Genomic DNA, 23,818 nt, shown 5'->3' on the forward strand with positions numbered 1-23,818 from the left:
GCGACAGAGCTAATTAACCATAATTGACCATCAATAAATAATAAGATGACAGAGTAAAATATGTGAAAGTAAAAAAATGTAAAAATATGAAATTCCATAAATTATTATTATTTTTATTTTCAAAGCACATAAAAATCAATTATCCATTTTTTCTCCATCCTCCACCGTACCAAACCCATACACACATCCATGATATTAATTAATAAATAAACAAAAATAAATAAAGATTTTATGGCTCATATTCCATAATGCCACGTGTTCCCTTCCTCTCCACCCCTTCTCCTCCTTTCACTGTGTTTCACTACACTCTTCCTCTGTCTCCTTCTACTTCAGTTTTCCACTGTCACATTGGTTCCTCATTCGCCATGAAAATCATGCTCAAACTATAATCCTTAGCAATTCTCTATCTATAAACTTCCCATTCATGGCTATGTCTTCTCCTCTCCATTTACCTGAACTTCATTTCCTCTCTCCACATGTCACCCTCAAACGCCGTATTTCCCTCTCCAAGCTCCCCTCCTCTGCTTATTCCTTTTCTCGCCACGCCGCCTCCAACGTCACTCTTCGCGCCGCGCGAATCCGCGCCTCCAGAGATGATTCTGCGCTGGCTGAGCGAGTGGATGACGTCAAATGGAGTGGGAACGGCGTTCCTGCCGCTAATGGAAGGGGCCGAGATGTTGCCGACGGCAATGGCGCTGTCGAGGGATTCGCTAACGGCGCCAGTAATGGGAGCTTGGTGACGTACGGTTATGAAAACGGAAACGGAGTTGCTGCGGAGGTGGTGGTGGAGGTTGAAGCGTCCAAGCTGAACGAGGATGAGAGGAAGAAAAGATTGGAGGAGATTGGAAAAGAAGACGCGTGGTTTAAGCAAACCGGGAACGAACAAGTCGAGGTTTGTTGTTTTGATTGCGTACGAGCAGGTTCTTTGTGTTGACATGAAATTAAGTATGGGCGTTTGGTTTTTCGCAGGTGGCAGTTGCGCCTGGGGGTCGTTGGAGCAGGTTCAAGACTTACTCTACTATACAAAGAACTTTGGAAATTTGGGGATTTGTTGCCACGTTCATCTTTAAGGTTTGGCTGAACAGCCAGAAGTTCTCTTACAAAGGTTAGTCCACCCAAGAGTTAAACAATTGTTTCGATCCGCTGGAATTTGTTGTTATCATCATCAATATGTTGGTTATGCCGTATTTTATGTATAACTTGATTCGACTTAACTTGTAGAAACATTGGTTCTACTCTAAACAAATTTCCGCATACAATAATGTGTTTGAAGTGCTCACAAATCTGCTGGGTCATCTCCAGGAATTTAGGTTACTTATTAGACAGATACAATCTACCATGATTTCTTACTGGCGGAGTTTCTAGTATTATGTTAATCAAGTAGCGATTGCAATCATAAACCAATTTTGTTGGGATGTTTGGAACGTTTTTTAATCACGTGGAAACTAATTCAATGACTTGAGTACAGAATATGCGAGGTGTGTGATTTGTTATGTTATTTTTCACCACTAACACCTTAGGTTTTTTAATCGTTGGAGTGGTACTATATGCCTTTGCAACTACTTGATACCTTCCTATGCAAAATTATGATATCGAAGTATAGAAATTGGAGTGCATGTCATGGTAGGTTAGTTGTGTTAGCATTGTTGACTATTGCTACATTTTCAACTCTTAACTGGCGTAAAACTTCAACATTAATCACACTAGTGTTATGAAGTTACATTACCATTTTTAGAAGGACACCAAATAAGGATATTGCACATATCTCTAGTTAATGAGATCTTAATACACCCTGTCATGTTTTGGACCAGACATGTAGACTGCTGACAAATGCGGACAACCCAATGAAAAAACCCGTTTACACCTAAGAATAAAGATCTACCTAGAGTGTAAAAATATAGGGGACCTAATAAGAAATTTTGGATAGACTCTTATATCATCTAAGAATTTGGACTTAGGGTTTAATTCAACCATATATAAAGTTCTTTTAAGGTGAGGATTGCCAAGCTTTATGAGAACTACATAAACCATATCTCTAGAAGATGCAAGACTCCCCCCCACACTGTGAAGTTGTTCCAAAGAGGTTGTAATTAATGCGACTAAGGGTGTGCATAACCAAGGAGACTTTTCGAAATATCCCTTCATGCCCAGGTTTTGTGTGTATTAATGTGTGGGTGGTCAAATAATGAGTGTAAGATATACTTTGATATATCTTTGAATTTGGATTTAAGGCTTAATTCAGCTCTACTAAACTAGTTTATAAGGTGAGGATTACCAAAGCCCTATACTAAATACATTAGTTACATCTCTAGTCAAGATGGGATCTCAACACACTCCCAACGTGGCAATGCCCAAGATTGGATATCTAGATTGAGGACAAATGTGGGTGATCTAATAACATGCCCTCAAGCCTATATCTGGACATATAGAGTGTAGGCAAATATGAGTGACCAATAATTGATCTATGATAGGCTTTGATATTATTTTAGAATTTGAGTCTAAGGCCTAACTCAATTCTACACAACTGACTTATTAGGTTATTGTTGCCCTCACTTTGCAAGGACTACTCTGGCCATATATCTTAATTGTTGAGGGACTGAATATCCCCTCCTCACCCAACACAATGAAAGTGGTTCAAAGAGGCTGTGATTAAGTTGAACTTGGGGTGATTGGCAAGGACTTTTCAAAACACCCTCATGCATTGGGTTATGAGCCTGAATCGTGGTAATATAGGTGGCCTAGTAATGGGTCAAAGATAAAACTCTTAAGCAACTTAAAATTTGGATTTAAGGCCTAAGTAACCTTAAAATCAACTTGTAAGGTGAGAATGGCCTAAACCTTATAAGGACTATGTTAACCATCATATCTCTTGTTAACGTGAGATCTCAACATCTTCATGTCTAGGATTAAACATTGAAGCATGGGTGGTCCAATAACAACATGCTCACATTTTTCAGGATTGAATATCTAGTGTGTATACAAATACATGTTATTTAGTTACAAGTTTAAAATAAGCTTTCATACCATCTTAGAATTTGGGTTTAAGACCTAATTCAACCCATAAATCGGGTTATGAGGTGAGGATTGCTCAAAATTTATAAGAAGAGGCTACAAGTAAAGTGAGGTAGAGGTTGCCATTGCCACAATTAAGGAAACCTTCGAAAACCATCTTTTCTTATTGGTATTTACAATGTTAATTTATGGTATTTACGATCGACATCTGTTTTATAGCTTACTCCTAACTACAACCGAAAGATCTGTTAGTCTATGTAGTGTTTCTGTGTTGAATTTATTGGATATCAGTTTCTGTTTTTATTTGATCTGAAGGTAATATTTGCAGGAGGAATGACTGAGGAAAAGCAAACCTTAAGGCGGAAGGCCCTTGCCAAATGGCTGAAGGAAAGCATCCTGAGATTAGGTCCTACATTCATCAAAATTGGCCAGCAGTTCTCTACAAGGGTGGACATTCTTCCTCAAGAATATGTTGACCAGTTGTCCGAACTTCAGGTAAATTGGAGTGTTGAACACAATTTATTTCCCTGCATTGAGATCTTTGAACTAATTTTTGTTACTGGTCATATTTATCATTTAATAAAAAGATGAAAGGCTAAAATTCTTGCATATAAATTTGTTTTTCATTTGTTTCTGTATGCATGGGATGTGACTTTCTAGTTATATTCGAGCATTCTGTTGACTGTTCCTTATTCTACTATGGTCCTTTTTTGTGTCTCACAAAGTATAAGATTATCAATCAAGTTGGGGTGATTACAGTGACTTCCTTTGAGGTCAACAATGCTTCTTACACTTACACCCTTTTCTGATTGAAGAATTATACCTCCTTTGCACATCCTTGCTTTTGTTATTTTTAAAGATACCATGATATTGAAATATGTGCACTTTAAAGAAAAAGTGTAAGCAAGACTTTAATATAATATAAAGGATGAGGGTGGTGTAATTTTTCAATCAAGAAAGATACTATATTATGATTTGTACATAAAATCAGGGAATCTATTTAGTTTTTTAATAAAATATGTGCATGAACAAGCAGGACTTTGATATATAATAAGGGAGGTCAGGGCAATTTTTTAATCAAGAAGGATGTAAATGTTTTACTTTTGTTAATCTTGTAATGAACTTTCAATCTAGTTAAGAGTAGTCCTAGATTGAAGTTACATCTACACTTTATTATGCTAAAATACATTTTCATTTCTCGTCTTAAGTTGTGCCTAATCAACATGTGTCCATAAACGGAATGCCAAATGACCTAGACACATTTTGATGTAGTTTATTAATTAAGAAACATATTTCTTGTTATAGGATTGAATGATTTGTTTGTAATTCCAGTATTCTTGTGGTCTAAGCTTTTCATCTTGCTCATATACTTCAGTAGCAAGTAATAAAAGGGTTGTTGAAAATGTTTCCCCTGAGTTCTGAAGCTGATGACAAGATGATCTTGACATAAATCTACATGTAAAAAAAAACATAAATTAAAATAAAAAAAACAAAGGTTGCATTTCTTCGGGGCCTTAGTTGCTTCGTATTTTGGGTTCAGGATCAAGTTCCTCCATTTCCTTCGGAGACCTCTATAGCTATTGTTGAAGAAGAGCTTGGATCTCCTTTAGGTGATATATTTGATCAGTTTGACTATGAACCAATAGCTGCTGCAAGTCTTGGTAATCGTTTACCTTTCCCATCCTGTATTGTATGTTCATATTTGATGAGAAGATGGGAATAGTCAACTCTTCTATTTTTTCTAATACAGGTCAGGTTCATCGTGCAAGATTAAAGGGAAAGGAAGTTGCTATTAAAGTGCAAAGGCCTGGTCTCAAGGGTCTTTTTGATATTGATCTTAAAAATCTGAGGGTCAGTGTCATAACTTAGGCTTTCCTGTTATTTTTTTATGGTGTTTTGCAAAGATCCGATTTAACTTTTTGATAATTCTGTTATTTTCTCTCAAGTTTATCTCCTAATAGTTTTGTTTAACATTCCAAACCTAACAAGTGCTCTTCAAAGTTCGTACTATATTATGGATATGAACCTAAATATTTCATCTGTATTCTCTTTAGGGAAAATTGCACTTATCTCTCCTGAGCTTATGCTCAATGACTCTTACATCCCCTCTAGTTTTAAAATAAACCTTCATCTCTCTTATGTTTTAATAAAATATCATTAATTCCCCCTCTAGTTTTTAAATAGACATTCACCTTGCTTATGTATTTAGTAAATGACTCTCATCTTCCTTGTATTTTTAAAAATGTCAGAGTAAAACTTAAATAAAAACTTAAGAAAATTAAAAATTAAAGAGTTTTTTATAAACATTTTTTTTATAAATAGAATAAGGGAGCTGAGTGTCACTTTTTAAAAAACGTAAGAGAGGTGAGTGTCATTAGTGAAAACATAAAGGAGGTACATGTCTAATTAAAAGTTATAAGGAGTGGGAGTGTCATTTTATTAAAAACATAAGGGAGATAAGTATCTATTTCAAAACAAGAGGGGATGTGTGTGTCATTTAGTTTAACCTTAAAAATGGTAAGTGCAATTTTCCCTTTACTTAATGAATGTTTCTTGTAGTTGCACTTCCATCCTCGGATTTTTTTTACTGCATAGAACACTGGTACCAATGTTTTTTCTTTAACCCCAGGTTATTGCTGAATATCTTCAAAAGCTTGATCCAAAATCAGATGGTGCAAAGAGGGATTGGGTTGCTATTTACGATGAGTGTGCCTCTGTCTTATATCAGGTGATGATTTCTGGAATTCTTATATTACTTGGGTTTACTGAACTGAAATAAGTAAATTGTCTTGTTCCCCATCATCTTGGTCTAATACTGTTATAAAGTGAGGTCAAATAATAAGATTGTAGAGAAACACTTCTTGTATAGAGTTTGAGATTAGGCCAAAGGTTTTAAGTTTTTATGTTCTGTGGAATTGCATGCGAGAAAGCTGAAGAGTTCCTTTGCTTCATGGGAGGCTTTCATGATAAAGATACTAGAATTGTGCTGGGTGTAGGTTCTCAAAGACAAAGGATATAACTATATTTGAGTTGTTTGGAGAGAAGGGATTAGGTGGCCTGCAAAGGTACTTTGTTATGACCTGCAGCTGTAGTCCTTCAAAAAAGAGGCATACTTTTTGGGTGTCCCAGATTTCATATTTTGTTGGATGTTTTAAGAACTGCAAACAGTAATATTAATTTGCTAGTGTTACTGTGCTACATTCTATTGATGTATGATAACGAGTTTCTTGTGTCATTGATGCCAAGATTAGGAAGACAGAGAAGTTTTAGAGAATTTAATGCTTGCATGGATTACCAGAAGCTAGATCATAGTGTTGCATTATCATAGATGGTTTACGTATGAAAAAATCTTGATGTAAGAACTAAGAAAACCATCTAAATAATACAAACTGGACTTAGATCATACATAAGAGTGATCATTCCAGTCACTTGAGTTGTGAATGTGTTCTTGTTTTGGTATGATGTATGCATGTGTTCTCAGCAAATCACATTCTCTGACTTGTTTCTGCAACATGAATTAATAATTTTCAGGAGATTGATTACACCAAGGAGGCTGCTAATGCAGAATTGTTTGCAAGTAACTTTAAGAACATGGATTATGTGAAAGTTCCTACAATATACTGGGATTATACAACACCACAGGTTTAACCTTCATTACCCTTGTAATGTAATGATACACATTTCCATTTTTATGTCTGATAACTTATTTATTTGCAATCTATGTTGCCAATGCAGATTCTGACAATGGAGTATGTTCCAGGAATTAAAATAAACAAAATACAAGCTTTAGATCAATTGGGTGTTGACCGCAAAAGTTTAGTAGAATCTTTATTTATATGCTGTCAAAATCACTATGAACCTGTTACATTGTTACCTTTTACTTTTATGCATCTCTGTTGAGGATGGAACCTAACTTGATTCAAATTATTATTTGTTATCTTCTACAGGTTAGGAAGATATGCTGTTGAGTCATACTTGGAACAAATTTTATCACATGGTTTCTTCCATGCTGACCCTGTGAGTTTGTATTTTTAGTATTGATATCAGAAATCTATATATATATTGTTATATATGGATTGACTATCTGGTAAATTGTATAGTAAAGCCAAATTGGTAACTGTCTTTGAACTTGCTCTTATGCTGCAACATTAGCATCTATTGTTGAAAGAATGAGATGCAAGCCACCTGTTTTATGATTAATATTCATAGCTATGAGATGGACCCAAAAGGACTGTATTCCTTTCAGATGATTTTTTTTTGTAATCAATACATGTTTACATTGTTCCTGCAGCATCCTGGAAATATTGCAGTTGATGATGTCAATGGTGGAAGGTTGATCTTCTATGATTTTGGAATGATGGGGAGGTATGTTCTTTGTCCTTTGTGGCAATTTTATTTATAAATTCACCAGCAGCACATACTTAAAGCTTCGTGAGATGGTTTTCCTTACAAATATGTCTGGTATTGTTTGTGCCTTACAGTATCAGTCCAAATATTCGAGAAGGTTTGCTTGAAGCATTTTATGGGGTTTATGAGAAGGATCCAGAGAAGGTAGATTCTTTTCATGATCCGTGTCTATATGAATACCATACGATATCACATTATTTAGTCAAATACTTACCAAATGAAGCTTGTGTTCTGGTCTATTAGGTTCTACAAGCAATGATTCAAATGGGAGTTCTTGTCCCTACTGGAGATATGACTGCTGTTAGAAGAACAGCACAATTCTTCCTTGACAGGTATTTATAGACCAATTTAGTGGGGGATATACCATAAATGTAAACACCTCCAGTACTTAAACAATGATATTATCTCAAGTTAATATCATCATATGGAAAAGTACCAGGACGGGCTGTACTATAACTTATAAATTGTTGATTGTAATACAGATTACAATTCAGAAAAAAACTTAAACATATCCTAAATTGTAGAATCTGAGTCAAACATTTCATCTTGAAGACTGGTTTTGCAGATTCAATATATTTTCGTTAGATAGTTCTTTGGTTTGTTTCATTTATGACAGTCATGTCAGAAGCTGAAATGCATTGCTTGTTGAATGGGGTTTGTGGAGAAACACCTGTCTGTCCTGATTTATTATGATGTTAGAAATGAGCCAATTTCTATCTGAATTTTTTTACAGCTTTCTGATCTGTTTTGGATTTATTAGGTTATCTTATTGGGGCATAGAGGAAGGAGATGTTTTTAAGGAACAGTCAGAGTAGTTAGTTGGGGACAATTTGAACAACTGAAGGGTTTTTTTTTTTAGATAAATAAGGAAGAGGATGTATTAGAAGTGAGTCTATTCTGTTTCGTTATCTTTTGGGAAACTGGGTATTGGCTCTAGTGCAGAAAATGCTTAAAAAAAATTTAATTTTCTTCTTCCCTGTTCTCTCTCCCTTAAAACTCAACCAATTTCTGGATTCCTAGCAGTTTTTATCTCAAGAACAACTTATGGTACTGATTAGTTATGTTTAACCTTGAATTTATTGTCTTCTACAGTTTTGAAGAGCGCCTGGCTGCACAAAGGCGTGAGAGAGAAGTAGCGACAACTGAACTTGGATTCAAAAAACCATTAAGCAAGGAGGAAAAAATTAAGAAGAAGAAACAACGTCTGGCTGCTATTGGTAATGCACCTGGTGTAACTGAATACATATTTTAAGTTAAGGCTATATAAATGAGCATACAAGTATTGTTTTTCATTTATCTGCCATATGTGAAGATAAAAATAGCGTTTGGTCAGAATGTATAATATGCAGGTAATCTCCTACCCAGCTACGATATTTTTATTTGCAATTAAAACTTTATGAATGTCGGATCAATAATTCTTGAGGATCATTAAATTGTATGCAGTAGCATACAAGTTGGTGAAAATTGAAAAGTCCATGCTGAATTGCATATACCTTGATTTTATTTAGGCATTTTTATCTTTTATTTGTTTTAAATTTGGTTGGGTTTTTCCTTATTGGTTATAATGATTTTGTTTCTAAAGTTTGGCTTTCACTTGCCTCAACTAAAAGAATTACACATCACAAACATCCAGTAACTCAAATTATTGAATATTATTTTCCCTTAGTTTGATAATTATGCAACCCATGGGCTTATTGCTTGCTTAGTTTGGAATAGGGATGTATTATGATACCATCTCTCTTGCTTTAAACAGGTGAAGATTTATTATCTATTGCAGGAGACCAGCCATTCCGATTTCCTGCTACATTCACATTTGTTGTTAGAGCCTTCTCAGGTAAATGTAATTAATGCATAGGGGTGTTCATTGAGTCAAGTTACCAGTGATTCAACTCGACCCAATCCAACCCATTTAGTTTGGGTTGGGTTTCATTTATGATTGGGTCAAATCTGACCCAATTCAAACTAATCCACTCTTATACGGGTTGGATGATGAGTTTAGTATGAGTGACTCAAGATCCACTCTTATATTCGTGTTATGAATAAATTGTGTTATGTTTTTCTTTTCATGTCTTGAATTGGTTTGGATAAACTTGTTATGACTTGACTTATTTGCTTACTTAAGTCTTGAATTAACTTTTGTAAAGGTTGTGCTATTTTTTAGTTAGTTTGATTTGATACTTGAAAATTACAACTATCAACAAAAAAGGGAAATTTTTTCAAATTTTGACCCAATTGACCCAACTCAATCCAACCCGATCAAAAGTGGATTTGGGTTGGATTAGGTTTAACATCAAAAGTACAAAAAGCCAACCCAACCAAACCCAATAATTTTTTAGTGGGTTGGGTAATGGATTTGCCTAAATCCTTCCAAACCCAACCTACAAACACCCCTATTAATGCATGAATTTGGATATCTGATGCGTGTGGTTGTAAGGCAATAAGTAAATTTTTGTCTGTGCAGTGTTGGATGGCATTGGAAAGGGGCTTGATCCACGTTTTGATATTACTGAGATTGCCAAACCGTAAATATTGTCTTCATAATTTTTAATTTTTGAATTATTTTCAATTGTTTATATCAAATTTATGTTTTATGTATCTGATGCAACTAACCGTCCTGACCATGTAGTTATGCCCTGGAGTTGCTAAGGTTTCGTGAAGCTGGGGTTGAAGTTGTCCTAAAGGTAGTCACAAACATGATCTATTGTGAGTTCAGTAAATATGATGATTTCTTTCTCTTATACCTATCTTATGACCTACAGGACTTCAGGAAGAGATGGGATAGACAGTCTCAAGCATTTTACAACTTGTTCAGACAGGCTGATAGGATTGACAAGCTCGCTGAAATTATCCAAAAACTGGTATTTCCCTGATTTTCAGAAATATAATTCAAATTAACATGACTCATACCTGTTGTTTGTTTTGAACTTTTACTATTCTAAATCACTGGTTATTGAAAGTAATTTTTCCACAGGAGCAAGGTGATCTAAAGCTCCGAGTTAGAACTTTGGAATCTGAGAGGGCATTCCAACGTGTTGCTGCAGTCCAGAAGACTATAGGGAATGTGAGTCAAGCTAACTTATGACTTATTTGAACCATAAAGTTTACATGTTTCATCCCTTTGCTAAAGTTTGTTTTACTGGTGTAGAACATTGTCATTCTTTCTGGTTAGGATAGGACCTCAATATCTACTGTAAGCAGCTCTAGGCTCCCCTGTTGTATGGTCACTCTTGCAAAATCTAAGTTTTATGGAAATGAGAATAGCTATTTTCATGTGGTGGCAATACAGTACTATATTAAATCAACTTGTATATGCGTTTGTAGATGAATGTAACTCTCATTTATCTGTCTTTTATACTTTTTATGCCTACATTTCGAGTGCCTAACTGCCCATGCATCCAGTTATATTTCAAATACTGCAAAGGTGTAACTGTATGATGTCTACCTTATAACATACTTGTATTCAAAATCTCAATATTTTTCTATTTCTCCGATGGCTTTTAAATGATTGATGGACGTGTGTATAAATAGTTGTTGACTCTTGGACACAATTTCATGCTTTTATACCTGAACCTATTGAAAGCAAGATGTGTGTTTCTCGAATCCTTGTTCTCATTAATGAATAATAATATTACTGGAGGAGACACTTGGAAAATCTGTTGGGATGTTATGGGTTCTGTTTGTTTCTTGGTTTGAAAACTGTTTTCTGTTTTTTTGTTTAAATAACCTGTTTTGACGAGTAGGTTTTGAAATTTGCTTTCAAATTTATTATCTCATTTTTAGTTTATGAAATTTAATACTAAAAAACAAGAACATCTCGGAGTTGCTTTGATTTTCAACTTTCAGTTTTCTATTATTCATATTCTCCATTTCACTTTTAAAAACTGTTTTAATAATAATTTTTAAATATTAAAAAAACTTTGAAACACATTCTTATATTCATGTTAAATTTGCTTTCAAATTTATTTTCTCATTTTTAGTTTATGAAATTTATTACAAAGTGGACTTTAAGCCTAACTCAACCCCATAAAACCGGTTCATAGGGTTGAGGTTTGCACCCACTTATATACAATGAAAGACTCTAATCTCTAGTCGATGTGGGATCTCCAACACACCCCCTCACGCCGAGACTGCCAACTCGTGCGTGGGACTATATATTATGGGTGGTCCGATAGCGGGTGGCACGATAGGCCCAACAAATACTAAAAAACAAGATCATCTCGAAGTTGCTTTGATTTTCAACTTTCTCCATTTCACTTTTAAAAATCAATTTTTAAATATTAAAAAACTATGAAACACATTCTCATATTCATGTTACCTTTTTGTCAATTAACAGGCAGTGGCTGCTGGTAGCCTAATCAATCTTGCAACAGTTTTGTATCTCAATTCAATTCGTGTAAGCTGTTCCCATCTTGCATCTCTTTTTTATGTGGTGTGATCTCAGTGCTCAGTCATGGATTATCTTTTTCAGGTGCCTGCCATTGTAGGATATATATTCTGTGCAATCTTTGGTTTTCAAGTGCTCTTGGGCATTGTAAAGGTCAAGAAGCTAGATGAACGGGAACGATTGATAACAGGGACTGCATAAGCAGCTACATGGTGAATCTTACTTTATTTTTTCTTCAAACATTTCTATATTTAATATGTTCTGTTTGTGATGCCATGCAATAATGTTTACAAGATGGTGAAATAGATCATTTAGCAATTTTATGGCATGAAAGTTTTTTCCCATAAATTGCTGTACAGTTTTTGATAATAAGCATGGACGTTGTAACCTTTTAGAGCTGAGAAATGTGACATGATGGCATCACCCAGGTACTATAGTATTAAGTCCGTCTTCAAACAGGGCCTAGTCTTTTGCTGATGTAATCAATTTCTTGTGTGTAATATTCTGGTATATTTTTAAATAGAACAATGAAAAAGATGTATCTAGTTATAAATAACACTTTTTACCCCGTCTTCTATACCTTTTCTTTTTTATTAAATTTTAGTGTCGTGAATTGCTGTACAGTTTTTGATAATAAGCATGGACGTTGTAACCTTTTAGAGCTGAGAAATGTGACATGATGGCATCACCCAAGTACTATAGTATTAAGTCCGTCTTCAAACAGGGCCTAGTCTTTTGCTGATGTAATCAATTTCTTGTGTGTAATATTCTGGTATATTTTTAAATAGAACAATGAAAAAGATGTATCTAGTTATAAATAACACTTTTTACCCCGTCTTCTATACCTTTTCTTTTTTATTAAATTTTAGTGTCGTGAAATTCCTTGACACTATTGTTATCATGGAGTACAGGTTCTCTATGCCGTGCTGGAGGGAAATGAAATGTTATTTAATTAAGCGAATGTAGGATATGAGACTAATGATGGATATAACAAATGCAAATTCTAATGTATATCCCTTTTAAGGTTTAGGATTGTTGTTCCATCCATTCTAGTGTCTGTATCATAGTACATTAGGAGGCTGTTGGTATGTTGGTGTATTTTTTCTCCTTGGTATCTAAGAAACCTTGTATTCGGTATGATAATTAACTTGCGTTCCTAGGCGTCATACATTTTTCATGTCCTATGATGCTAGCATCCCAGCTAGGGACCGATCTTAAATGCTAACATGAAAGTACTGATGTGTAGAGTTAGTTATATATATAACTGAGATGCGAGATAGGGTATTCAGAATACTTAAGCTATCGATAGTTTGGTATTTTAAAATGATACTATGCTGTGCCTGTAGGTCTTTGCCATGTCCTTTATTTATCGGTTTTGCTTGGGCTTATCATTGCAGATTTAGGATCGAGAAATAGCACATGTTCAGTCATGGTTACAACTCAACCAACAGAGCATGAAAAGAGTAAATGACCCGGGGAGATGATAGAAAGCAATACCCAATATTTCGGAAGGCTTTCAGTATGTACACAAATTCGAATTAGCAAGTGATGGGGTGTAACTGCACCTAAATTGATAAGGCTCTTAACCAGAAAGTACTTTAAGGAAGAAGAGCACCTCGGTGATTAACAGCGAGTGCGAGAAAGTAGAGAAATTTCACAAGTACTTAGAGCCACATTTTTGTCATTACACCCAACCTCACTCCCAAAATAAAAAATAATTTCATGTAATAGTAATAGCCGTATAGTAACTTGTATAGGCATCATATAGACTTTGCATATATTCACAATTACATTCCACTCCCGAATTGAACCGAAATTTGTCAAAGTTTAGCTATTTTCTATATAGCATGACTGTTGTAATAACTATAGTGTATGATGTAGCTTCCAACAAAAATTGAAGAGGAAGGTTTGCCCGAAATTGACTTCCATGGATTTGTTCATTGAGAAATGTCTGCATGTGTCATCGTTGCGCGTTAGATTTAAATTGAAGATAAAACGATAGGCTTTTTTCTAGGTGTTTATGCAAGTAATTTAAGAGTTTCATATCCTGAGAACCTCACTGAAGGTCATCATTGTGTGCAGAGTCTATTGAATTCACGTTGTCTGTTTCATCGCTTCCAATGTCTTATTTTCTGCTGTTGCTATTTTGGCATTCTGATTCTTGTCCTTGGGAAAAAAAATAATTATTTTCTTTTGTCTACGCTCGTGCTTTTCTTCTACGCCCTTCTCCAGGATATGCATATGACGTGAGAACCTAATATGCCAAAATTATATAACTGCATACAATAAAAGTGACAAGGATATGGCGAAATATGTCAAGGATTCCCGTATGGTAGATGGTTTGCAACCTTTCATAAAGGACGGGAATTTATTATGGCATACCACATGGGCATGTTCTGTTATCTCCGTCTCTTTCTAAACGTCGAACTTCAATGTCGTAATAAATAAACTCATTTCACTCTGCTCTCTTCTTCATTACCACAATTTTCAAATTTAGATTCTCTAAAGAGTGGTTTCACTACTGTAAACAGAACAGAACACAAGTGGTAAGGCGCATGTGGTATTATTATTAACCTATGTAGCATAGAGAGTGATATGTTACACACAGAAATACATATAATTTATATAATTTTTAGAACGTAGGATACGAGAACATAAATTTATATATTATATAAACATGAATTATATAAATTATATATTATATAAACATGAATTATATAAATTAATAATAAAGATTTATTTACATAAGTATGTTTCAGTTTTTTTCATTACTAATTCAAAATGATTTCTTTATTATTTTTATAATCATATTAAAAATTCATCTAAATTTGAATTTTTAGAAAATTAATGTGTTTATCTTTATTAAAATTATGTTAGAATCCTGTTAGAGTTGTCAGAAATTCAACAAATATTTTTTGAATTGAACATTTCACCGATACTTATCCTATAAGTGTCTTTCGATTATCGATATCTGATACATGTGTCTTTCACATACAGTCCATTTATACATAAAATAAATCTTGATCTCAACAAGTATGTCGGCAACTGATTAAGATAAATTCTGTTTCATGTTCCATTGGCTGAAAATGTTGAGTACCTTCTGTGGGTCGAGAAGACAAGCAAGACAAATTCATTCCTTTCAAGATCATTAATAGGCATGAATGAAGAAGAGGGAGAAAAAATAGTACAAACAATGGGGAAGTTAAAAGAATCCAACCACAGATTGTCAGTTTATTTTTATAGTAAACACTTACAATTATTTTTGTAGAAATTTTACTGTGACTATATTAAAATATAACACAGATAAAAAGAAAATAGGAAAAAGACAAATATATGACGGAAGAAGTGAACTGTTAGAATTAAAGACAAGTCCACATAGATGGTTTTAAATCTTTTTACAAAGAAAGGAAAAAACTACAAAAACTTATATTGGTTCAACAAGATAGTGAGATTTAGTTGTTTAATGAGACCAAACCTTTAAATTTAAACCCCTTAGTTTAAATTTAGTGTATGAATATAATTTTATACCAATTCACATAGCTATTTTAAGTTTACACTTTTTTTTACAATTTTATCTTTATTCTTACAATATTTGGATAACTATTTTTTTTTATGAAAACTGTTGTACTAAGTGTTATTTTATTTTGATAATTGTTTTCGGTATGTAAGAATAACGTGGACATATATGCGCCACAGCCACTGTTTCTACTAGTTAACATGAAGATCAATATATTATAAACTAATTAAAAACTATCACAAATATAAATTTTAAAACAATTATTAAAAAAATCTATAATTTTATTATTAATGAGAACCTTGGCTGAATGATGTTGTAAAAATCACTCATACCACCAGTGCATCTAAATTAAATAACTAATATTTTTTTCATTGTTTTTACTTAATATAGACATGTAAATTTTTATTCCTGAAAATTCTTAGTTTTATATACATTTTTGTGTGTGCATATGTTATACCGTAAAAATTAAATGCAATAAGTGAAATCTGAAAGGTGATTGGGCAACAATAAAAGAAAACAAAACGTAGATTTCAGTATTTTGTTCTCTGGCGACAATTTGCATATGTTACATGAAAAATAATAATGGAACATTGAGTATTTGTCCTCGCCATTCTGGCATGTTTCTGCATAGAGTCAACGAACAATAATTTTGAGAAAGTTTTGGACAAGCAAAAAGTTCCGTACGCTACACTGTCCATAAACTTTATATAGAAACTATGATAAGTAATCTGAAATTGACTTTTTCCTTTTCATAGTTTTTGCAATTGACGGATATTGGATAACATAATTTAACTGCACAATTTGCAGTAAACACAGTATTCAAATAAGCATATATTTCTAGCTTTAGAGAAAGCATCAATCATTACAACTTACAACTAATACACTATTCAGGGAAGAAATTAATGAGGGATGAATCACTTCACTACTCAAACAATGGAGCAATGTGTGTGATCCTTGGCAAAGAGTTGGTGTAGATGTACTCTTCATCACACTTTCTTCCATGCCACCATTTCCTTCCTTCTACCATCACTCATCAATTTTAAGTTTACTTTTATTATGAGTTTAGAAAGTGAAGTTTTATCTATTCTTCTTGTACGAGACTATATATTTATGGATAATGCGATAAATAGCAAGATCAAACAATTTCTTATCAAAATATACTTTAAAAAAAGTATTAAAAACTATGATACGTTTTAAGAAATAAACTTTAAATCTAACTTAATCTAAGAATACATTTTGTTTTCATTAATAACTCAATTTTTTATATAACCACATTATAACCTATAATACTATTATTTTAATATTTCTTTTATATTATCTAATTACAAATTTAATTCTTATTATATATTTATATTTAAACTCATCACATCAATAATTAATTAAGAGTTGTATTGTGGTTCTTATCACCTGGATTCTTTAAAACTAGCCAATCATCTCTCTTATACATACACATCAAATACCACTCTTAGAATTATATATCTTTAAATATTAGAAAAAGAGGCTTTAGTTCTACTAACATTGATTTTTAAACCTTAAACTTTAATTTTATTTTAATTAATTCTGAATTATATCCTTTTTCAAAGAAGCACTTATAAATTTATTTTTTATTCTAATTAATTTTTAAATTTATTAACCTTTTATGAATATTTTTTTTGTATCTATCATGAGTTAAATGGTTTTCCATTATACATCAATAATTCAATAGTCATTTTCTTCTATTTATTAATTTTTACCTATTAATATATAATAAAATAAGATTTTAGAAATAAAAAAAACAACTGAATCTAATTCAACACATGATTTCTCTGCATTTTTTCTTCCGAAAGTTTATTTGTCGTGACATTACTTATTGAGAATATTTTAACATGCATTCAATTCAATGAAGAGAAACACAATCTTATAATAGACTTATAAAATAAAATATCATTATTTTTTAATACAATAGTATAAAAAATAAAATTAATGTCAGTACTTTGATCTTAACTCACTCAAACATTTTCTACTACAAAAAATAATAATCTTAAGAGTTAAGGAAAATTAAGAAAATATTGTAATTCGTATACATTTAAATCCAACGTGGGCCTCCATCCGTACTTGAAGGTATTGACTATTAAAGCCCAATTTAGGGTATTGCTAAGCACTGTGTTAAAAAATAAATTTAAAATTTAGTTATCTACGAGAAAAAAATGTTTGGTCATCATTTGTTATATACCCTAATTTTCCTCATAGTTTTACTAATACTTTAAATCCTAATACAAAGAATATTTTGTATATGCTAATGTACTAAATATTGCGAATTTTTTTCTCTCGTTTTTTTTTTCACAATTTATCCTCCTTTGATAATTTTTTTTGCAAATTTTATCTTAAAGTTAGTTTATTCATTGAAGTTAGTAGACTTGAAATTGATAACATTATTTGCTCTCGTGGTGCTCCAATGATATGACACTAATATAAAGTATTAACGTTATGAGATTATTAAATTCCATTTTTTGTTGTTTTTCAAACTTTTGCATATTTTTTTACTTTCAAAATTTGACAAAAGTTATGATTTATAATTATAATAACAATATTACAATGATTTCAATTGTTAGATTGAACAATTATCAACCAAAAACTATAATTGATAATTAAAATATTTTTTTATCATGAGATAATTGATGTCATCTACCATATTAGTAATAACATTTATTTTCTCTTCTTTTCTTGTTGAAATCAATTATTATTATTTTTATCATTCTCAATAAAATATTTTTAAGGAATGCTCTTTACTTGAAAACATATTGGAGGAGGAGGATGAGGAGGAGAATGACGAGGCAATGTAGTATGTGTGGAATGTTTATCATTCTTCTAGTTGTTGTCCAAAAGGATGTTGTGGAGAGTTTTTGCATGAAACTAATATCGACGAGACAATTTGCAAAAACGTCGTAATGATACAACTTAATATTAGCAATCCCACTGTAAAATTTATCAAATTATCCATAAAATTGTAGTTATCAAAATTAGGGATGACAAAGAACTTGCCTCTATGAGTATTGTTTGAACTCATCCCGATTTTGATGGATATCCAATATTTTAAATTGGGCATGGGGATGGATAAGGATTCATTTGAAGAACCTTTTTTTTTTTCTGCTTAATTTTTCTTTTTCTCCCTTAACGGTTTAATTTGTTTCATATCTATTAAGTTCACTCAAATAATTGATGAACTTTCCCTCTCAACATTTGAAAAATAATAGCTTTTGTAATTGTCATAAAATTTAAATTATTTATGTGTAATTCTTTATTCTTTTTTATAATTACTTAAGACATTTTATGCAACTTTTATTTACATACTTTATTTTAATATTTACGCAATTATAACTTCTTCATTGAAATTTGATATTAAAGAAAATAAATTGTATTTATTTTTTTGACATTGACTTCTTCATATAGTATCATGATTCTTGTGTTGTGATTTTTATTTTTTTAAGATAATTATTTAATTCATATTTATGATAATATAGGTCTGACTGCGTATATGGGTATACCGGCTACCGAATGAGAATGAGAATATAATACAAATCTCATACTCAATGGGATGAAAATTAAAATGAGTATAATTTTTTTTTCTTCAAAGATGAGTTAAAAATATAGTCAAACTTACACTAATCTCGTATCATTACATTTGCTAATCAAGATCAACCATTGTCAACACCATTTTTAGAAATCTACTATACATCCAACTTACCTATTTTTTTTAAATTGGACTCAACATTAACAACCTCACTCTTTACATTAACAACCCCACTCTTTTAAGTTTCTTCCAACCATTTAAGAGGTTGTAGTTATCTAGACCAACATAGAAAGACATAAAAAAATTATAAATAAAAAAGCAACATTCATTCAAAGTATCTTATCAACTTTGTGTCTTAATACATGTTTTTTTCCTTTATAAAGTAAATTAATGAGTTTTTCAATCAAAATTTGTTTAGTTAATAAGAGTTGTGACCACCTAGATGTTTACAAACAAATAATAAATATTAAGATAACAAACAGAAGAATAATTTAAATATTATATGATTAAAGTGTCTTGTAAACACAAAACGACACAAGAAATGATTGAATTATATTTTCAAACAAATTTCACACTTGTTTTTTTTTTTCTTATGAAATTTTAAAAATGTTTTTCCTTTAAAGGAGTAAAAGAGATAAAAATATAATTTTATTTATTTATTTGTCTCAACCATAAAATTACATTTAAATTTTGAAAATATTTAATTTTCAATAAAATTGAGTTTTATAACGAGTATTCTTAGTAGTTACCTGTGGTAATAAAATTATAGTATTATTTTTACTTGATTCTTCAAATAATTACTCCAAATATTCTTTTCTTACGGTCTCTTTAGACACCCCAAAAAATAAAAAGAAAATATAAGAATATAAGATAGACAAATATAAAATATAAGTTCAAACTATTTAGCTAAAACGTTTAGAGAAAGAATAATATAGAATTTTTGTAAAGCTTGAGTAGTGAATATAGTACTCGGTGTCTAAATCTTTATGCTTAAATTTTTTATATGAGCAGGTATTTAAGATGATAAACAAATTAACCATTAAAAAAATATTGTAATAGCATCTATCTTGATGAGGTAAAAGAAAATCATGATTGTGAATTAAATGACATTTTAATACATTTTACCAACTTATATCATTGATAAGGCAATACAATTTGCTTATTTATCTTTAATTGATTAACTATATTTGACTCGACATAGTGAATTGACTATATTGACGTGTAGTAAAGAAAATATGTCTTTCTTTTATACCTTTATACTTAAATCACACATTTTGATGGTCATTGATCCAACATATCTTCTTAACTTTTGGGAACAAACTCTTTATCTATAAATATGGAAATAATAACATAATACCTTGAAAAATAACATTAAATACAATTTATGATCACACACACATATATAAATATTGTTTAATACCACTTTTTGTCCCTATATAAAAAGTCATAAATCAATTTTCTCTTAGTTAGTAATTTGTTGAATGTGATCCCAACTTTTTGTAAAATGACTCAAGGTGGTTTCTTTGGTTATATTGTCTTTGACGATATTAAGTAGGTCATTACTTGAGACACAAAGTGATACACATGAAATTTTATTAACCTGTACAATTTCATTTGTAAAACGTAATTTGTAGACATTTGGTGATGTGGAAATTTTGTGTGTTTCTGAACATTGAACAAGAAGGAATTTGAGGTTGTTCTTGGAGGGCTGATTGTGATATTTTGAGAGTGATCTCGTGTCTTGTAGTGATGGCGATTGGGCTCTTGCTGTTGGCGTTGTGTAGTGGATGGTTTTCTATTGAATTTATAAGGTGAGTCCCACTTGGTTAGGCTTGTGGAATTCCTTAGGTTAGGGATTTATGGTGGGATTAAAAATATTGTTGTTTGAGGTTTTGGTTGTTTGCATACAATTAATTGTGTAGTTCATTAATTTCATTGCATTTTGTCAATTAATTAGGGTTTAGGGTTCCACCACGTGAAAATTTTTGTTCTCTATGGTCCACCATTTCCTTTTCATTGTATTAATTAAATGATTTTTTGTAATTTATTTGATCTTTGTGAGCATATCCATATTTGTTAGGGATATGTTTATTTATTGTTTGTCATGTATAAAGGGTTTTTTTAACATTGTGGTCCACCATGGACGAGTTTGTAAATATTGACAAACTAAAATATGTTGGTGAGACAAGTAAATGGTCACATGACTCATATAGATAGAGTTATTTTGAGATACTAGACATTCTAAAGGAAATGGAGTATTTAACATTGAAATAGTTGTGGTATTCTCGTGGTGGGTGTTCTGTGTTAGAAGATAGGTTGCACTTGTTGTCTGATGATAATGGTGCAATTAACATAGTGAACATTGCAAGGCGATATGGTGAAGTATATTTTTTGTCGTGCACACTATGTCTGAACCTTATATTGTTTATAATCTTTTGAAATATAGGGTTGGGAGTGAGGTTGAGAGTGGTAATATGGGTGAGTGTGAGGTGGAGAGAGGGAGTAAGGGAGGTGTTTAGAGTGAGGTTGAGTTTAAGTATGGTAATCGGGCTAGGGTTGACAATGAAGTTGAGGTTGAATGTGATAATGAGGGTAAAGAGGTTGAGACCGAGTGTGATAATCAATTTGAACAGGTTGAGGATGAGCAATACAAAAGAATTTATAATTATGCCCATGAGCCTTTCAAGAACAAACTCCGAGTTCATAGTGAAAGTGAAAGTTGAACAAATTAATGGGGTCACAAACTTTATGTTTGTTTATTAAAAAGGCTAATATGGAGGTGAAATTTTAACAACAAGTGGAAGGGACCCTAATGACCAAATGCTACCACTGACATATGCTTTAGTTGAGTTTGAGAACAAGGACTCATGGCCATGGTTTTGCTACTATTAATTAAAGATCCGAAGGTGCAATAACGTGTGCCTCAAACACATTCATCTTTGACCAATAAAAGGTATGTACCACATTTGACTTGTGTATATTTTCTATATGTTTTGCATATGACTTATGTCTATATCCAATTTGGCAGGGTTTGTTGTCAAACATACAATAACTTTTACTTGAAGCTAATCAATGATTTTGTGTTAGACATCTCCATTCCAACTTAGGAGGATTTTTTTCAGGAAAAAAATGAAAACTCTAATGTGGAAGGTAGCAACAAATACATATCCCCAAGCATGAGAGAGAGAGAGAGATAAGGGGGGTTAAGGATTTTTATACTAAGTTTTTCTAGTACCTTATTGCAATTTTTCCAAGACATGACTTCCCAACTAAAAAAACTTCAGTTTATTCATCTTAACGGTTATTGATGTGTCATTGTCTTTGATTTAGGTACTAGTCACTAACATCCTTTGTTGTCATTCCTCATCTATAGTGAAGTTTTTGAATCTAAATGCAGTTGACATTGATGTTTAATAATGGATGGATAAAAGTAACAAATGTTACTAAGTACGTAAATTTAGTTGCTTCAAATTAACTTATTTATAATATGTTTGCAATATTAGACCTATATTAACACGTATATCATAATTAATTTCAATTAATTGAAAAATGACTCTCATAATCAATATGTGTCCGACGATGTTGCACTATACTAATACATATATCCTTTCACTATGTACAATGTCTAAATAAATAGTATATAGATATTCCTTTAATATTTTATATTATTTGTTCTAGTATTATATACAAATAGATTGTGGAGAATTAAATTTAAAATTATCTTACAAAATTAATGTATTTGTAATAATTATTTTAACGTTGATAAATATATCTACAAATATTTAAAGCCCTTAAAATATTACTTTTTTTTTATAATTAATAAAAAAGATGATAATATTTTATGTATTTTTTCTCATCTACCGTTGTATCTGATGTTAATTGAATAATATTTTAATAAAGTTATGAAAGTAATTTTTTACCCGAATAAAAATCGAGAAACAAACTAATTTTGATTCGATGTAATTAACGTGGAAGTTCATGACACATGGTATTAGAAAGCCAAATGATTTTATTATAAAAGAAGACATGATGTAGTTTCATGGAAAGAAAGAATGAAATCTGAAGTTAATATTTTAGTGTGAATAATATCGAAGACAATTTAAATTTTAATAATTCAATTCAAGCTCATTCAACTCATTCAAGAAGGCAAAGTTCTTTTATTTATTTATTTTTTCATTCAAAATGAACTTTATTTTTCTAAAATTTATATACTTTTTTTAAGAGACTTGAATTGAAAAGCTGTGTAAGTTCTGAATATTGTTATTGTTGTATTTGAGGTGACATGCAAAAATCCTCATTATTTAGAACTACAAAAGTTGACAACTAATTAATATTTTTATTTAACAAATAATAAATCTTAAATAGTGATACCCAAAAGATCCATCAGTGTCATTTTCTTTATTAAGGAAGTGGTAGCAATGAAAATGACTTTTAGGATCTGTTGATGGAGAATGAGATGATTGATCATTGAAATCAATGGTGGAAAATAGAAACCCCATAGCATGCGTTAATACAAGATAAGAATATCATTATTCTATTTGCACCCTCCCACTCCCTATCTGTCACTTAACGACGTCTCTTTTCATTTTCTTCCCGTCAAATCCCTCTATATTTAACTTAATTCTTTACCATTTCAACCCTTCTTTTGGCCTTTTCTGTATATTCATTATTCATTAAACCCATCATCTTAATAAATACTTTTATTTATTTATTATAAATGTAATCACGCAATTACCCAATCACTGAACTCTGTGGTGCTGTCACTAAACTTCACATTTTAAATATTTACATGAATACGTTTTAGTTTTACAGTTTTATTTTTAAATAGTAATTAAGAGGTTAATGGAGTATTGTCAACGTAAACTTTTTATGCTATTAATGAGTAAAACAATGTTTTAGTATTGCTTCGTAAGGTAAATACTACAGCGGATGATGAAATAATTAATCA

General features: G+C 31.6%; 1 protein-coding gene across 2 annotated transcripts; it reads left to right on the top strand.

Annotated features, from left to right (window-relative positions):
- Positions 1 to 252: 252 nt before the first annotated feature.
- LOC137820202 (protein ACTIVITY OF BC1 COMPLEX KINASE 8, chloroplastic) lies at positions 253 to 13,729 on the top strand. Of its 2 annotated transcripts, none has more exons than XM_068624134.1 (21): positions 253 to 892; positions 970 to 1,105; positions 3,341 to 3,507; positions 4,553 to 4,673; positions 4,763 to 4,863; positions 5,642 to 5,740; positions 6,544 to 6,654; positions 6,748 to 6,825; positions 6,958 to 7,029; positions 7,304 to 7,377; positions 7,494 to 7,563; positions 7,663 to 7,751; positions 8,512 to 8,636; positions 9,173 to 9,253; positions 9,881 to 9,941; positions 10,046 to 10,100; positions 10,179 to 10,277; positions 10,391 to 10,480; positions 11,753 to 11,812; positions 11,888 to 12,015; positions 13,201 to 13,729. In XM_068624134.1, the coding sequence occupies exons 1-20, from the start codon at positions 425 to 427 to the stop codon at positions 12,002 to 12,004; spliced, it is 2,274 nt and encodes a 757-aa protein (XP_068480235.1). In that variant the 5' UTR covers positions 253 to 424; the 3' UTR covers positions 12,005 to 12,015; positions 13,201 to 13,729. The 2 variants fall into 2 exon arrangements, with proteins under 2 accessions (XP_068480235.1, XP_068480234.1); XM_068624133.1 differs by lacking the exon at positions 13,201 to 13,729 and adding an exon at positions 12,715 to 12,946 and having other exon boundaries at positions 254 to 892.
- The last annotated feature ends 10,089 nt before the right edge of the window (positions 13,730 to 23,818 follow it).

This window comes from Phaseolus vulgaris, chromosome 9 (genome assembly GCF_000499845.2).
Source record: "Phaseolus vulgaris cultivar G19833 chromosome 9, P. vulgaris v2.0, whole genome shotgun sequence".
Lineage (NCBI taxonomy): Eukaryota > Viridiplantae > Streptophyta > Magnoliopsida > Fabales > Fabaceae > Phaseolus > Phaseolus vulgaris.

What these genes read in the sequence shown, in the direction of transcription:
- LOC137820202 (XM_068624134.1), top strand. Translation starts at nt 425, where the DNA reads ATGGCTATGTCTTCTCCTCTCCATTTACCTGAACTTCATTTCCTCTCT. An exon ending in GGGTTGAAGTTGTCCTAAAG is followed by an intron (nt 10,101 to 10,178) that starts GTAGTCACAAAC and finishes TATGACCTACAG; the next exon opens with GACTTCAGGAAGAGATGGGA. An exon ending in CTGAAATTATCCAAAAACTG is followed by an intron (nt 10,278 to 10,390) that starts GTATTTCCCTGA and finishes ATTTTTCCACAG; the next exon opens with GAGCAAGGTGATCTAAAGCT.